The 16,374-nt window shown below is 38.9% G+C and overlaps 3 protein-coding genes across 7 annotated transcripts; 1 reads left to right on the forward strand and 2 right to left on the reverse strand.

Annotated features, from left to right (window-relative positions):
• Positions 1-90: 90 nt before the first annotated feature.
• Positions 91-3,873, reverse strand: zmat5 (zinc finger, matrin-type 5). The gene is made up of 6 exons (XM_008424211.2): positions 3,695-3,873; positions 2,868-3,012; positions 2,356-2,418; positions 2,127-2,207; positions 1,700-1,808; positions 91-1,592 (listed from the first exon to the last, which is right to left on the reverse strand). The coding sequence occupies exons 2-6, from the start codon at positions 2,992-2,994 to the stop codon at positions 1,445-1,447; spliced, it is 528 nt and encodes a 175-aa protein (XP_008422433.1). The 5' UTR covers positions 2,995-3,012; positions 3,695-3,873; the 3' UTR covers positions 91-1,444.
• A 31-nt stretch (positions 3,874-3,904) lies between these two features.
• On the forward strand, positions 3,905-4,570 carry uqcr10 (ubiquinol-cytochrome c reductase, complex III subunit X). Its single transcript, XM_008424212.1, has 2 exons — positions 3,905-4,077; positions 4,239-4,570. The coding sequence occupies exons 1-2, from the start codon at positions 3,937-3,939 to the stop codon at positions 4,281-4,283; spliced, it is 186 nt and encodes a 61-aa protein (XP_008422434.1). The 5' UTR covers positions 3,905-3,936; the 3' UTR covers positions 4,284-4,570.
• A 1,405-nt stretch (positions 4,571-5,975) lies between these two features.
• Positions 5,976-15,882, reverse strand: gal3st1b (galactose-3-O-sulfotransferase 1b). 5 transcript variants are annotated; one of them, XM_017307708.1, is made up of 3 exons: positions 15,811-15,882; positions 9,839-10,846; positions 5,976-7,672 (listed from the first exon to the last, which is right to left on the reverse strand). In XM_017307708.1, exons 2-3 carry the CDS (start codon positions 10,012-10,014, stop codon positions 6,532-6,534), a joined length of 1,317 nt encoding a protein of 438 aa, XP_017163197.1. In that variant the 5' UTR covers positions 10,015-10,846; positions 15,811-15,882; the 3' UTR covers positions 5,976-6,531. The 5 variants fall into 5 exon arrangements, with proteins under 5 accessions (XP_017163197.1, XP_017163195.1, XP_017163196.1 ...); XM_017307706.1 differs by having other exon boundaries at positions 9,839-10,952; positions 15,811-15,849; XM_017307707.1 differs by lacking the exon at positions 15,811-15,882 and adding an exon at positions 12,677-12,716.
• Positions 15,883-16,374: the final 492 nt, after the last annotated feature.

The raw sequence follows: 16,374 nt of genomic DNA on the forward strand, positions 1-16,374 counted from the left end.
CGAGGACATTTGCATGCCGTCAAATCAGAAAGACAAATGATTCAATTATGAAGGGAAAATATGGTAAAAATTGGGAAAATGGATGAGACCTGGGGTTAGAAAACAGTGTAATCCTGCATATATTGTATATTCAACCATTTTTGGCCAATAATCCATCACTGATGCATGAAATAACAAGTACAACCATCAGAAAAGCCTTAAAATACATAAAACTGCAGTTATTAGCTTCGCTCATAGAAAGAATTGTAGATTGAAAAATAACTGGCAATGTTTTTTGGAGGTTGTTTTTTTTTAAACAACTGCATATTTCAAGATCATCTGTTCAAACAATAAATCATAGGTAAACACGAGGCATCACCAGAAGGAGAACCAAATTGGCAATCTTAGAAGAAAAAATTGGTTGAGATGTGCTTGGAAAAACTGAGGAACCATAAAGGACCAAATCTATTCTGAAGTTTTTATAACCAATGTCATTGCTCACATTGAAACAATTTTGACACTCTCGTTAATTAAAAGGCACAAAAAGAAAACAAAACGCCATTGGCTTCAAAATAAACGGCTGAAATTTCCAGCTGCCCAAAAGAAGAAACCAATTGCAAACGGCTGAATTATTTGTCTGCAATAACAGCAATTTCCAAGTATGGTGGTGGAAGCATCATGCCGTGATAATGATGCTTTCAACACATGGAACAATGAAAGAAAAAACAAAACACTTCAACAGCTAGATGACCAAACTTGGACGTAGCCAGATGTTCCAACAAGGCAATCCCAAAAGCTCATCCAAACATGAGTTTCTAATAGATCAAGTTGGTTAATATTAAGCTCCTGGACTAATCGACCCAAAGCCCTGAGTCTCTGGTTCAGGTTTTAAGTTGGAGCTGTGCCAGGAAACCAGCCTATTTAAATTAACTCTACAAATTCAGCTGACAAAAGGTTAGAAATTTGCAAGAAGTTTAGAAAGTTTGTCTCAACACCCACTGAGAAGTTAAAGTAGATGAGCGACAGACTGTTTGTCAAACCTTTCTACTTTCTGTACCAACATGTTAAACCATCTTTTCTGAGGTCACCTGTTAACCTAACATGACTGTTTCTCAACTGTGGAAGGAAGTCAGTTCCTTTCAGTAGCAACACATATTTTGTAATGTTTTTCTTCTTTTATTAGTCTTCACAATAACTCAAAATTCCTAATATTTTTTGCTTTTGCTTACAGCAATGTAAATATCAGCAAACAGATGTATTTCAGTGGATTCCAAATATGTCTGCTGGATTCTTGCTCAAACCTTTTCCTTTAATCTGAAGTTAGATATTTAGGATTCTTATAGCAGCTGAAAACATGAGCATATGCTCAAACAAAAAAATGTGAAACAATCTCTTTGAAATAAATGTCCTTCTAAAGACATCACGTATCCAGTTTTTGGGATTTGAGCCCTGGGACGAATGTCCTTCAACCCCACTCGCTGCTTGCGCTGACTCTCCATCCACCTGGAGGAGGAGGCAACAGTGAGGGTGGGAGGTTAGGGATGGAGAAGAGTTGTTGAGGAATATCGCTTTCTGCTTCGTCCTCCTCATTGTCCTCCTTGGTTTTTGAGTCTCTGCAGTGATAAATAATTAATCGGTTGAATTCAAAATGAACAGGACCAGTAATTAGGCATGCAAACCATGTAGTCCAACATGTTAAAGTGAAAAGGAATGCACATACCCTTTGCTACCCAGAGCTGCTCGCTTCTTTTCCCTTTTCAAGAGCCATTCCTCTATACTTCGCCCAGAGAGAATTCTGTCCTCAGAGTCCTCTTTGTGTTGTCTTTCCTCTTAAAATAAAGAAATATTGCATTCATTAAGATGCAGCAGTTAAATGGTTTTCTACACGCAACCTTCATGTAACCTAGAACACACTGTACATTTGTGTTTCATTAATATCTTTGAATATGTTGAGTATTTCTTTAGTTTTTGTGTTAATCCTTCATTTAAAAAAAATTTTAACCACATTGTCTGTCGTGTCTAAGATCTTTTTTCTTTTAAATAAGAGCAAAACTGGTGTTATTGTAAAAGAAACCGTCACTTCTGAGATTCGTACCTACACCTAAAAATCACATGGTACACAGCACCCCCTTGTGGCCACTACTTACCTTCCATGTGTCTTTTTAAGTTGAACAGATCCTCTTCAGACATGTGAGAAAATCTGCAGTTTGGGCCAAAATCACATATTCCTAAAGAAAAAAAAAGTGCAAAAAAATAAATAAATAAAATGTGATCATTTTATTATCAAATAGGATTTGATAGTAAAATTTGTTAAAAAAAATTGGAGAATTTTATAGTTGCTTTTTTTGGGGGGTGTGGGGGGGTATTTTTTTTCACCTTTTTGGAGAAACTTCCTGCAGGGTTTCTTTATTTGCTCATCATGGAGAACAGCAGCAGAATCTGTAAGTGTTAGAAAACAGTTCTGTGTCCATTAAAACTGCTTATCAAGCTTTGCGCTGTAAATGTCAATATTAGGGATGCCAAATAAAAGCTTATGTATATACATCGGTCTTGCTTATTATCTATGACAATGAAGAATTCATGTTCTCCCAATTCTGGATGTCTTTCAATAATATGTTCAAACTAACATAGTTAAACTTTGATTTAACTCATCAATTCCATGTAATGAGCACCGACTGTAAAAATGAAAATGTGCTGCAGACTCCTTGATAGAGGCAGCAGTTTAGACGGTAACAGAAAGACAGCAGATTTGTGGGTGTGTGTTCTGGTGGAATCTGTTTTCAGGTAATTGTCCGCTGATCAAATGTTTGTCATTTAAGGGTTAACTAAAGAGATAAATGGAAGAAAAAGCACATAAAACAAATGTCAGGAATTCCTCCTCATCTCACCTCTGAATTGGTCAAACCAGGCCTTCTTCGCTCTGTGATGCTGAACGCCATTTAGATGTTTCTTCCTGTTGTGCATGTTGTCCTGAAAGGACCGGTCACAGTAGTCACAGTAATACCTCTTCCCCATGGTGCTCCGCTAGGAGAGCTGTCAATAGGTGAGAGAGTAGGCAGATAAAAAAATGACTGGAACTGGAACAGAAATAACATTTCTGCTAGATTATGGAGAATGAAGACAGGATTTTGACTAAGTAACTTTTCAGGAAACAACAATAAATTCAAAAAAATATTGCAAAATTATGTGTGTTCAATTGCATCCATTCTATGGTTCAGTAATAAATCATTATCAAGTGTTAAAGGCTTTAATTAAGAAATAAATCAAATGTATAACAAAAATGGCGTCAACCTTCCCCCCCCCAAAATTGCCCTCATTTGTCTTGGCATATCAGCTTCTAGATATTTAAGGTGTTAAATAAATATTTCCATAAGTCTCTGTCAAGGATTTAGACAAACCAGCCATAGAGACACTGAACTGTTTCAAAGAGGATTATTAATTTATTACAAAAGAGTCAAAAGATGTTTTCAAAGATGATGAATTGGGCCCAGACTTGAATTCAAGCACAAACTTACCTAAAAACAAGACATTAGACGAACTTAAATAGTGGTTAATCAGACACATAACAAACACATACAAATCTTAATTATCAAATAAATACTGGTCAAAACAACATTAAGCCATTAAAAAGAAAAACACTTCTGGAACAGAAGTAGCTGCTTTTGGAAACCATCTTACACATCTAAATAGTTTACTAATATGCTGACTGACATACCGTTAAATGTTAATTGTCCTTATACGGCACTGGCAAATACGGGCAAAACTCCACTGTGGCTCTTAAGCGGTTGCTATAACATGCACCAACATTTCAAAAACAAAAAACAGCTTTTCTACGGTCATTAAAACATGTTCGTAGATTTTAGCTAGTAGCTAAACTGGGAAAACATAAACCTGTGTAGAGGAAGTTGTCATGTGTATCCACTTCCGCTATTGCGCAGTGCACATTACACCGACGACATGGCGCTGGCTAAGACCGTCTACAATCTTCTCTTCAGGAGGACGTCCACCTTCGCTGTGACCATCATGGTTGGAGCTGTCTTATTTGAGCGGGTGTTTGACCAAGGCGGTGACGCGATTTTTGAGCAGATGAACCGCGGGGTAAGTCCGTCCCTGGTTGTTTTTATCGGTGCTGACCTTGTGAGGAGAGGACGAAGCTAGTGTTAGCGTAGCTTGGCTAACCGAGTCTGTTAATGACCGTTGGATAAGTTTCGCCTGTTTTTATGAAGTGTCTAATATTACCTCATTGTGACTCGTTACAGAAACTATGGAAACACATCAAGCACAACTATGAGAACGAAGAATAAGACGCCACCCTGGGTTTTTATAAGGCTGCAGTGCTAATGTGTTGTCTAGTTTCTGTCACCATATATTCCTGGATTCAGCACCTGAATGAAGCAGCTGTCATCTTGGACAATGTGCACTAAGTCATGCCCAGGCTGGAGGAGGCTCTGAGAGGACCTGCATAGGCTGAAAGGCTGTCCCGACCACCAGGGAGATGGATCAAAGCTCGTCCTTTACCTTGCAGATGTTTCTATTGATTTCATTGTCTTCAGATTGTAAATTGTTGTATTAAACGTGTTTCAATATCGTGCAGGGTTTTGATTTTTTTTTCTTGTGTTCTTGATAACTTAAATGGCTATGTAAAATCGTCAAAAGTGTCTCGATTGCATTTGATAAAGTAACTGCTTTACTCTTACAAGAAAACCTGTTGTACTGTTACTAAGGTTCCCATGCAGTCTGGAAAACTGGGATTTGATCCCAGTCTTTCCCTAGTGTGAATAAGTAGTAGGAGGAAATAAGAATAGTAAATTATTTACATCTATCCCTTTGTCTAATTGCTACATCTTTGTCTTTATAGTTAAAAATTCCTGTCATATACACAGACACTTAGCTTGAATTTCTGCAATTATAAACAAGAAAAACATAAAATGTATATCAGAGAAAGCTAATTATCCAAAACAATACAGGTCAGTATAAATCAGCCTTCACGTTTTTGTTTTAGCCAATGTTCTGTCTGGGAATCAAAAACTCTTTAAGATCAGTTTCCATTTTTGTTCCTGAAGGAGGGGGTCTATGTGCAGGTGAGGTTTTCTGAATCAGATTCGGCTAGCTCGGGGAAGTGGAGGCCTGAAAGGAGTGAAGGGATTATTTAAATCCACAAGGGGGCGTCCTGAACTGTTAGACTAATGACTGAACATGAAATGGTATTAAACCCAACCATACTAATATTGTTTTAGTATAATGTAGAGAATATAACAATATAAACTCAATACATGCTTTGAATAACACTAACCATAATATTTTTTTGCAAAACAACACAGAGGTGCAATAATTTAATTTATTGCCCAAGTAAAAATCACATTAATGCGAGGTAACTGGTAATAATAGTAGGCTATGTGAGATTGGCCACACCATCTGGAGGCTTTGCATGCAGGTGAGTATTAGTCCTCCAGGTGTCTCACTAACACCATGCGTAATAAAAACCCATAACAGTTCTAGCCATGGTTTTTTTAATCACTTATTGTTTAGTCTACCCATCTACACAAAGTAGCACCAGGGTCCGGATGAGCACTTGCACTGGAAAAGGCATTTAGTTTTGGCCAGAACTCTGAATGCTGACAAAGAAAAAAACACAACAGACTGATAAATTATCAATGAAAGACTGACTTTGATTCAGTGCTTGTTCCTGCATGGACACCTTGCTGAGAGACTCCCTTTTTCCTGCACCTAAAATATATTTGGTTTGCAAAGAGATGCTAACCATGCTATTGAGAATGCAAATGTTCTCCTTTTTTTTCCCTTCAATAGATAACAGGAAGTTGTCTATGAAAGGCTTCATAGCTCAAATTGTGTTTTAAGACATCTCTTTTCTGTGCAGAACAATTCATACATACTACAGTACTCGCTAGATATGAAAATAAACCTCTCCATATTTCTTGAACAAAATCAGTATAGCCCATGGCAAAAATAAATAATGAATCGGATTTTGGCTGTAATTACGTTTTATGCCAAACTTTTATTAAAATTCTTAATAGACACAGACTGAAATCAATCCTTATGGATAGAAAACACATATCTTGCCCAACTAACACAATACCGCAGTGGGAAGAAATACTCTCTGCCCAATCAGAGGTTTAGCATTTAAACCTCTGGCTGTTTAGATGCTAAAGAAGGGAGTAAATTTACACTTTAAACTGAAATTCATTAATGAAACAGTCAGAAACTACAATTTTTAATCATTCAAGATGTCTGAAATGACTCACTTATTTAGCTCTTAATAGTTTTTAGTTTTAATGCATTATACATTTAACAAACAGACATAACAAATATGTTTATTTTAATCTTCTTGTAAAAGCTTGCAATGTAAAAAAAAATGTAAGTGCAGCAAACCCAACTTTTTTTTGTAGAGAAATTAACTAATTCAGGCGACAAGAACTGACATTTTAAATTATAAACATACGGTTTGTGAAATGGACATCCAACTTAAGTTGTTTAATTCCATCTTAAAACATTTTCAAAATTAAGTCAAAATATACAAATAAGACAAGGCACTTATAAAATATAATCTTTCAACCAACCCCATAGTTTAGTCACCCAGAGGTTTACTCCCAAGTCTGATAAGTACTGGATCTCAGGCGTAAGCATTTTTGCACATATTTTCCTGCTTTCAGGATTAATGTCATTTCTCAAGTTGTATCCCATAATGGATTTCTCTCCAATGGGCTGCCAAGGCTTGAAACGTGTGTCTTTAATCTTATGAGCTTCAACTGCATCGCCACCCTCAATGCAGGTGGCCCTCATCTCTGCATTTCTTCTCCTCAGCTCATTTACATCTCGTTCCATTCTTGTTCTTCCATATGCCTCGACTCTCTCCCAGAAAGTAGCATTGAAGTGTTGATAGAGTTTCCAGTCAGCCCAGTTCCACTGTAAGGCTTTGGCTCTCGTCTCAGGATCCAGACGAGACACGGATGAGGTCCTTCGAACATTGAGCTTGAAGTACAGGATGTCCTCCATGGACCAGCAAAGTAAATCCTTAAGAAGAATCAGAGATTCCTCAAAGTATTCTGCTATAAGAACCAGATGAAAAAGTTTGGATAAATACAGAATCTCCTTCATGACACGAGGGTCATTGGCTTTAAGGTTGTTATCGAAACCAAAGTCAAAAAACAGCAAATTTTTAAGGTAGAATGAGTTAATAGCTTCCAGACTGTAGAAGGCCTCTGGATTGTTCAGAAACTCAGTCAGTTTGTTATTTCCACTAATGCGCCAAGTAAGAGGAATTATTTTCTGGAAGTAATGGAAAGCTGACTCAAAGAGATGCACCGGGTCACGTAGGATGGTGACATACAATGTGTTTGGAGGCAAGAGTTTGGACACTTCTTGATAGTTGAACCGCATGTGGTTGCAAAGGATGTTAAAGCACTCCCCTGGCCTGTAGTCCTTCACCTGGGAGCACAGGAATGGCTGCGGGTAGCAGAAATCATTGCGTCTGTTAGGTAGGGCAAACTTGAGCTTGTGCTTTTCCCCAAACCTGTAGAGGATGTTGAGGATGGTGCTGCTCGCCGTTTTATGAGTCTTCATGAACATGATGTTCACTTTGGGAGAGCAGTCCTGCTTAGAGTCAGGGCTTCCAGTGATTTTGCCCGGACTTGTCTTTGCCATGCTGAGGGGACACGTCTTTTCCTGTGTGGGACTTTGAGTGAAACAAAAAGTAGGATTACTGCTTCTGTAGTCAGAAATTTACATACACTTTAGGCCATTAAGCTCAGATTCATTTAGGACTTTCAATAATTTATTTGAAATGATAGTACACGTCTTTATTAATTTCTAACCTGGAATTTGAAAATTGTGGATTTTCTTCTATCCACACACAGAGTCAAAATTATACTTTTTGTTGACTATACATACTTTGTGAGATATAAAACCCTCTTTGAATGTTGTTCTTTGCCTTTGCACTTTTTGTCGCCATCAACATGGTTCTGTCATAATTCTGTCTGGATTTTTGACGATCTTCTTGGCAGGATCGGTAGAAATGAAAATGAGCTGGTTGCTGACACAGACCCAGTTTTTGAGTGTATATGTTCAGTGTAAGCCTTTGTTGCACAGGGGAAAATATGATTGTTTTTCTTTTCTTTTAATTTTTTTGTTGTGCTTTGCATGTTTTGTTTTTTTGTTTTCCCCTTTAACAACCCAAACGCGCTGGGCTGAAGGCGGCCGTTTAAGGAGGCGGAGCGCACTGATTGCGTTCCGTAATCAGTGCTCTCAGGGGTCGACAGAGGCTGATTGAAGCCAGAATAAAAGGAGCCTAGATGGAAGGAGAAGGGTGAAGACTGATCCTGTGATTGCAAGAGACGGATGCGCCGCCGAGCGAAGGACGGATGGAATCTGCGCCGACGGCTCAGTGCAGAGTATCGGGGCAGAAGGGAACCTGTCCGCGCCTCTGGGTCAGTCTGAAAAGGGGCGTGGCACGCCGAAGAGCGGAACAATGCCGGAGCGTCGCAGAGTCCGCTGAGGATCCGCAAGTGAGCGCCTTATGGGCAGATTGCCGTCACCTGGAGCAGCGGGATGAGTGGAGCCCAACTGGTGACCTCCGATTATTGACTTCCTTTAAGGATAATTACTGAACTTTGGATTTTATTAAGACGAAAAGGACTGTTTTATTGTGTCACTACTAAAAGTGACCTTTTTGTAATAAAATAGGCTACTCTAAATTTGATCATTCTGCCGTTTGGGTTTTTGAGTTGTTTGCTCCCACTTGTATCAAGACCAAAGTGTGGGGCCATATTGGTCACCCCTTACCATTACTCCGCTTTTCCCTTTTCTAAATACACTTTTAATCAGGGTTCTGGAATTATTGTTCTGATTCTGTCCACATTTTTTACTCCTAGCATTAATTTTAGATAAAGTTGAAGAGTTTTATCAATACACCCACTTTGAACAATAAACCACTTGTAGCAAAACAGCCACACAGTATGCTGCCACCACCACCACGTACAGTTTTTACGGTGCTTTATGATTTTAAAGCCTCTGCCTGACTCATCCAAGCACAGTTCTTGTCACTGGTGTCAAGTGGCTTCATGTTTATTTCTTCTTACCATAAACCTTGTCTCTAGCGGATATTTTCTTGACCATGTGGGCAACTGGAATTTCTTCAAATCTTGAAAGGATTCTTTCTCAACCTGTTAATTTATAACACTGGGAAACGTGTTTCTCTGGAGATGACGTCCCTCGTCTTTTCAGCAGAATTATGACTCAGAGTGTTTATGAAAGTTGTTACAAATGTAATTTTGTACAAGGGTGACAATTTGAGGCAGTTGGTTGGAACCCGGATACAGCAGCCATATTTTCTAATAGGACAAAGTTCCCAAACAAATCCAAACTGCTTTTGGGATGGATAAAGGCAGATAGCTTTGAGCTTTTGGAAAGCCATGAGCCAAACTAATCTGTGGAAAATGTTTAACAGATGGATCAGTGCCAACAAATCAAACAATTTAAATGAACTCTCCACCACTTCTGCCAAAAAGAGTGATCAAAATCCAACTAGTACTGTATTATGGCAGATGATTGCTGACGAATGCAATAAGTGCATATTGAAAAAAACAGCTCACTAAGATTTATTTAGGTTTACATTAATTAGGCTGTCTATTTGAACCTTTATGTAACATTTTGATCCGGTGTGGATTAAACAATGAAACAAAATGAATCTAAACTTTTGAAACAATCTCATAGTATGATTAGTCCACCCTGGAAAACAAAAATTCTAATCAAATAATTCTACAACCAATAAATATGATTTATACCCATGATGAGTGCATTTGTGTATTGACTGACATCATTGAAATGCATTTATTTAATTTACCTTATATTCACTTGGCGTGTCATTGTCAAACAGTAGAGGACCAACATTACCTTGGTCAACACAACCCATGGCATCAGCCGCCGCACCACCGCTGTGCATTTAAATCCTTTGTTAAACATTATTAAATGCAAAATGCAAACCTGAAAATGAAATTGGAGAGAACATGTAATCCTCATTTTACCCAATACAAAGCTGCACTGCAGCCAAAATATGCCAGCAAAACATTTTCAAATTATAATATTATCCTTCTTTAACTATGTGCTATAACATTTACATTTGCTAAAAAGAAAAAGTCTTCATGGGAAAAGGAGAGACAAAGACTAAAGATAAGAAAGAGAAATTCAAAGTCTTTGTTTTTTGTCGAATAGAGCACACAGCCCTCATGTTGATACTGGAAACATGTACACTGTCCTTAAATTTCAAGTTTTAACAAGAACAACAAAAGAAGGGACAATCATTCTTATTCCAAAACGAACCCAAACAATCTAATACTACAGACACGTTCGATGAGTAACAAGATAAAAACTAAACTGATTTTCACTGCACACAGTGAACTGATGCCTGATAAAATAGGCATTTCAAGCTGGCAGTCTCATCTGAGTAGGTGTGTCTGTTGGACTTAATACTCTAACTTGTTTTCTAATTACATAATAATCCACTGTCAATATTTAATACAATATTTCTTTTAAAAGTCAGAAAACTTAGCATGCGTTTTATGTTAATTTACTCTGCTCTTTTGGATTAAAGCCTACGCACAAAGTCTTGAAAGCTTTCCTCAAAAAGCAATAAAAACAGCCTTGTAAACTACGAGACGCATTCAGTACAAGCAAACAACTGAGCAAAAACCTTTGAACTTACCCAGAGGAGGTAACATTAGAGGAGCGACTCTGATTACTGTACCTACTCCAAATTGAAAGCAACCTCTCTCTTCACGCTGTTAACTTTTCTCGTAGGTTACATCTCATTGGTTGTGAGCAGTCGAAGAAATCAGATCTCCTCCCACAAAGCCTGAATGTGACAGACAGGTTTTAGCTGAAGGATACGTCTTCAGATCTTTGACACGGAGGAATTTACGACGTTATCTGTGATCTTTAAAAGTAAGTCACAAGGCATCCTTTAAAAAAAATATAAAAATATGTTGACACGATTAATATCACACTAGGAAGAAAAAACTTTGGAAAGTAAAATGTGTTTTAAGTACATCAATAATTAAGATGGCATTGTTAAATACTCTGATATTCCTCATTCTGCTACACTACTTTGCCTTAAGCATTTGATTATCTGCCTTAATGCATGAAGTGAAGTTACATCATATTCTTAATCCAGATGCTGTGTGATGTAGTCCTCCTTTTTATGTATAAGACCTACAATAATTCTCGGAAGTCTTTTTGATATTTCCTTGAACGGTGTTATAAGAAGTTTTGGTTGTTTTTTCAGAAGCCTCTTCGTGAGGTCAGGCAGTTTCCACTGTATTTCATCCAAAAAGTGTTTTATAACCTTGAAGTCAAGCCTCTGTGTAAATCAGTGCAGATTCGTCTACACCAGGGGTCCTCAAACCTTTTTCCTGTGAGGGCCATATAACTTTTTCCTTCTCTGCTGGGGGCAGGAGTCAGTTTGTATCAGAAAAAGTGTGACGATTGCAGGATTGCCTAAATGTAAAAATATATTGTTTTCCAGAAAACACAATCAAATAACCCTCTCTGGGTTCTTCACAGAACAAGTCAGGAAATAAATAATAACACTATTCATGAAATAAATAATAACCAAATAACCCTCTCTGGGTTCTTCACAGAAAAAAAATCCAGGAAGGATTATAGCCTGTCTTTTCCGAACTATTAGCCGCACCGGACTATGAGCCACAACCCCAAAGTTTTTTTTTTTTTCTTAAACCAGTAAACATACATAAGCCGCAGATATCTCTGCCGCTCCAGGTTTTCCACAACATGCAGCAGCAGCAGAGGGGGGCGGACAGCCTACGTCTGAGTCAGGTCAATTGAATATCACATTTATTACGGTTGAAAAAGAAAAAGTTGCCAAGATTAGATTTAACAGAACTAATTACGGTAGTTTCTGAACGGAAACTGTAACAGTCAAAGTGCTGATCCTTTGTGTTGCTACTAAAGCAGTGCTTTAGCATGTGCTAAAGCAGTGGTCCCAACCTGTTTATTACCGCGGACCGGTGGGGAGAGGGGGCGGGGAGATGAACCGTCAGATAAGGCTTCTGCATGTTGGTATTCCCACTAAATACTGAACATTCCCTATTTGGGTTGTCTTGGCCCTTTTATCGCAGCCTGTGGGGTTTTCCCTGACTGGGAACGAGAATACAAACTGCTGAATGTGACAGGTAGCCAATCAAAAAGCGCGGTGACGTCAGAACAGAGGGGAATCCCAAACAGCTGACATATCGCGCAACTGAGAGTCCGGTGGATATGTGGAAATGTTTATTATTAAATCTAAAGGTCATTATTATGTTTAATCAGTTAAAAATGTTAACTATGAAAAAACAGTCACCTCCAAATCATAGTGCAGCAAATAGAGCGGCTGCTTACCATCGTCTTTTCTCCCCCGCGTTTTCTTTTTGTTACATCTTTTATCTCTTAAAATTACTCAAAAAACTATCACTAATGTTTCTACATCGCCATCCGTGTTTGGTTAGTTTAAATTCCCGCTATGTTGGGGGTTTTACTAAATTATCCGCTGGAATCGGGATGTTCGTTACTGGAATCGGTTCATGCCGTGTGGCTGAACACAAACCGATCGAGCCTGTTGGACTTTTATCAGCTCTGTGGTCACAGAGGTTTGGAGAATCGGCCGACAAAAACCAGACTTAAGACTCACAAGCTCTACTCGTCTCCTCTTGTCCACTGCCCAAACGCTCTCTGGTCGCTATGGTAACGTTTACATATCCCTTCAAAATAAGATACAGAAGCGCCACAAAAACGAACATTTTACTTTTGTGAAAATTTTAACTCACGATAATGACTAACGGAGCCCTGAGCTTGTTTCTCTGCAAATCAAGTGATGAGAGACAATAACACCTGAAGTGTTGCTTATATCCACAGCCTGCTTGGTCTCTATGTGGCGAAGCAGTTTGAAGCTTCATTGCCTCATTAGCAGCTGGTCGCCGCATGTTACGCAGAGCTGCTTGTAATGTGGGACTCACCTACCGGTCCGGGATAAATCCATTCTCCTGTCTCTTCTCTGGGCCTTTTCCCCTTTGAAAAATAAACTTTCCAAAGATATCTGATCTGTTTCCTACTCATTTTGCTGCTTTTGGCTCAATATTGGCGTGCAAGTAACCAGACTTCCAATGATTCATTTCCTGCTAAAGAGCCCCCTGGTGGTTGAAGAAAAATCCACATATAAACGGCCTATATTCCAGAAAATGCGGTAAATAAAAAAAAATCTAAATGCTCTCTGGTTTTGTTCAGTGGGCCGGATCAAAAGTGGTGGCGGGCCGTATCCGGCCCGCGAGCCGTAGTTTGGGGACCACTGGTCTACACCAAGAACACTCGTCCATATCTTTGTGAACCTTATTTTTTGCACTTATGTTTTACGCCACAGCATCCATGCTTAGCGTCACACTTGGCAGTGTGGGGCATGGATGCAGCTGTTTGGCCATAAAAATCCATTCTATTGAGCTCTCCACAGACTGTGCTGTGTTGTTGACTCTACAGAAATTTCAACATGTGCCTCACCATCCACTGAACCCCTTCTGTGATTTTGTACGACCTACTGATTTCTGGTGAGTTCCTATCAAGCCCAATCGCTTCCAATTTGGTTTATTATTGCTAATAGTTATCCAAGGGTGTGTTATGACTGAACTTATTGAGCAGGTGACATCCTGTTCACTGACTTCCTGAGTGTAACCCAATCATTTATAAATATTTTAAAAGCAGTCAGCAAGTCTGCAGACTGCTTTATTTATTTGGCTATGAAAGTAATTAGAAGAACTTAATTCAATTAGTAGGACGGATGAGCAAATACATTTGCCGATTTATTTTACCTTAGACCAATGGGTCTTCAACTCTATACAGCCAGAGACTAAGAATTTCTGCTAAGCTCCAATCAAGACTATCCATGATGACTTTATTGAAGTATTTTACTGTATGATATTGTTTATTGAGGCTGCACAGTGGCGCAGTTGGTAGAGCTGTTGCCTTGCAGCAAGAAGGTTCTGGGTTTGATTCCCGGCCTGGGGTCTTTCTTCATGGAGTTTGCATGTTCTCCCTGTGCATGCGTGGGTTTTCTCCGGGTACTCCGGTTTCCTCCCTCAGTCTAAAAACATGACTGTCAGGTTAATTGGGCTCTCTAAATTGTCCCTAGGTGTGAGAGTGTGTGTGCATGGTTGTGTGTCCTGTGTGTCTCTGTGTTGCCCTGCGACAGACTGGCGAACTGTCCAGGGTGACCCCGCCTCTCGCCCGGAACGTTAGCTGGAGATGGGCACCAGCAACCCTCTCGACCCCACTGAGGGACAAGGGTGAAAGAAAATGAATGGATGGATGGATATTGTTTATTGAGGTTAACATGTCAATGTAGCCCTTGTAATGGAAAAAATCTTATCCAAGCACTGTTAAAGTGAAAATATCAGGTAAATTAATACCATGTGCATGATATAAGAGCTTACAAAATCCTACACTCACAAACAGATCACAGTAAATGATTAGAGTAAAGCTCCGTCAGACTACTGAGTCAATGCATTGTTTATAGCAAAGAAAAAGAATCATATATACTGGAGAGACAGTGTGGCTCCCTTGCAGATGCCAAAAGCAACATCTTAGAGACAGCTAACCTTTTGTGTGGATATCAGATTGGCTCATGAGCATGAAAATAAAAGCATGACATGGCCTGATTATCAGATTATTTACCCTGTAAAAAATTTTTTTTACCACCCCTTTAAAATATTTTATCTTTTTGTTACCACCTTACAAAGGTATGTGTATCTCCTGAACGTTTTCAAATTTTTTGTGTCATAGCTACACATTTCTTGACACTTACAAAGCAGTGCTAATTGTGAATGATACAGGGATGCATGACCATTTTATGCTATTAGAGCTACAAGTACATTGGGGACATTAAACAGGGCTACCAGCTGTTAATGTTGGTGCAAGAAGATTGTGGGTTTGAAACCCAACCTGAGGTTTTTCTGCATAGAGTTAGCATGTTCTCCCAATGAATGCGTGGGTAATCCATCTTCTTCCCTCAGTCCAAACACATGATTGTTAGGTTGATTGATCTATTTAGATTGTCCTTAAGTATGACTGCGTGCATTACTTGCAGTATATTCCAAGTCTTGCTCATATATTTTAACACCAATTGGTTCATTATGTTTGTTGCAAAACAAAAGGCTTGGATTGGTTTTGAATAACAACAAGCGCCAAAGGCAACTGTTACAAAGTTTGTGTTTCAGAAAAAATTTACCAAGTTGGGACAAAACGTACTTATTGGGAAATAATAGCCAAACTGCCCAGGGCCACTGGCCTAGTCAAAGTAGTAAATCCAACTGAGAAGCTGCAACAAAACTTTTTAACAAACAAAGCCGATAGATTCATCCATCCATTGGTTATACATGCTTATCCTTACAGGGTCTCACACACACACACACACACACACACACACACACACACACACACACACACACACACACACACACACACACACACACACATGAATGCACACATTCTCCAGATATTGAACACAAGGCATACTTGTTTTGCTATCAGGTATCAGATTACAGGTACAGCCTCAGTTGGTGATGTCTCTGGCTGATTCATGTTTGTTTCAGTAGTTTGACAGTAGGAACCCAACGACTGTTTAATGCAAGATTGTCATGATCCGTGTTTCTGTGTGTTTATTTTTGAGTTTTCCAGTGTGATCCTGTTCCCTGTGAGTCCTGTCTCTGCGTCTTCCCCGTTGATTGTCTCCCAGGTGTGTCTCGTTCCCTTGATTACCCCATGTGTATTTAGTCTCACCTGTTGTCTGTGTTCGTCGGATCTTTGTCTGTTGCTGTCTAACGCTGTTCGTTGTAGATACGTCGAATGTAAGTTGTTACTCTCCAGTAGAACCGATAAGTCCTGGTTAGCTTTGCTCTTGTTTTCAGTCTATAGTTATCAGTTGCTACCGGTATTAGCTGTGTGCTACTCTCTGCCGTGCTGCCTGTTCCTGGACTGTTTGAGCTTTATTATTCATTAAAACTATCATATTCCTCATCTTATCTGGGTCTCAGCGTCTCTCCTCACCGTCACCTACCACCCCATCCTGACAAAGATGAGCAAAATGTACATATATACGCATGAGTGGTGCTGAAACAAAATACTGCATAACCCCACAGCAGAAATATATGTGGGGAATTTGATCCGGGTACCATTTAAGTCAAATATAACGTAAAAATAATCCAGGTATTTTAATGCAATTTTATTTTCTTAAGTTCATAATTCACAACAACAAAGCACATAAAAATATAAACTTCAATTTAAAAAGGTGTTAAAGGCACACAAAAAAACACAAACATCAGATTAATAAGCATATTGTGCCAG

This window comes from Poecilia reticulata, linkage group LG12 (assembly GCF_000633615.1).
Source record: "Poecilia reticulata strain Guanapo linkage group LG12, Guppy_female_1.0+MT, whole genome shotgun sequence".
Taxonomy (NCBI): Eukaryota; Metazoa; Chordata; class Actinopteri; order Cyprinodontiformes; family Poeciliidae; genus Poecilia; species Poecilia reticulata.

Excerpts from the sequence above, each read along its gene's own strand:
- uqcr10 (XM_008424212.1), top strand. The coding sequence starts at position 3,937 with ATGGCGCTGGCTAAGACCGTCTACAATCTTCTCTTCAGGAGGACGTCC. Across the intron at positions 4,078-4,238 it reads TTGAGCAGATGAACCGCGGG|AAACTATGGAAACACATCAA; the intron begins GTAAGTCCGTCC and ends GACTCGTTACAG.
- gal3st1b (XM_017307708.1), bottom strand. The coding sequence starts at position 10,014 with ATGAGGATTACATGTTCTCTCCAATTTCATTTTCAGGTTTGCATTTTG. Across the intron at positions 7,673-9,838 it reads ACACGCCAAGTGAATATAAG|TCCCACACAGGAAAAGACGT; the intron begins GTAAATTAAATA and ends TTTCACTCAAAG.
- zmat5 (XM_008424211.2), bottom strand. The coding sequence starts at position 2,994 with ATGGGGAAGAGGTATTACTGTGACTACTGTGACCGGTCCTTTCAGGAC. Across the intron at positions 2,419-2,867 it reads CTGGTTTGACCAATTCAGAG|ATTCTGCTGCTGTTCTCCAT; the intron begins GTGAGATGAGGA and ends TAACACTTACAG. Across the intron at positions 1,809-2,126 it reads CTTAAAAAGACACATGGAAG|AGGAAAGACAACACAAAGAG; the intron begins GTAAGTAGTGGC and ends CTTTATTTTAAG.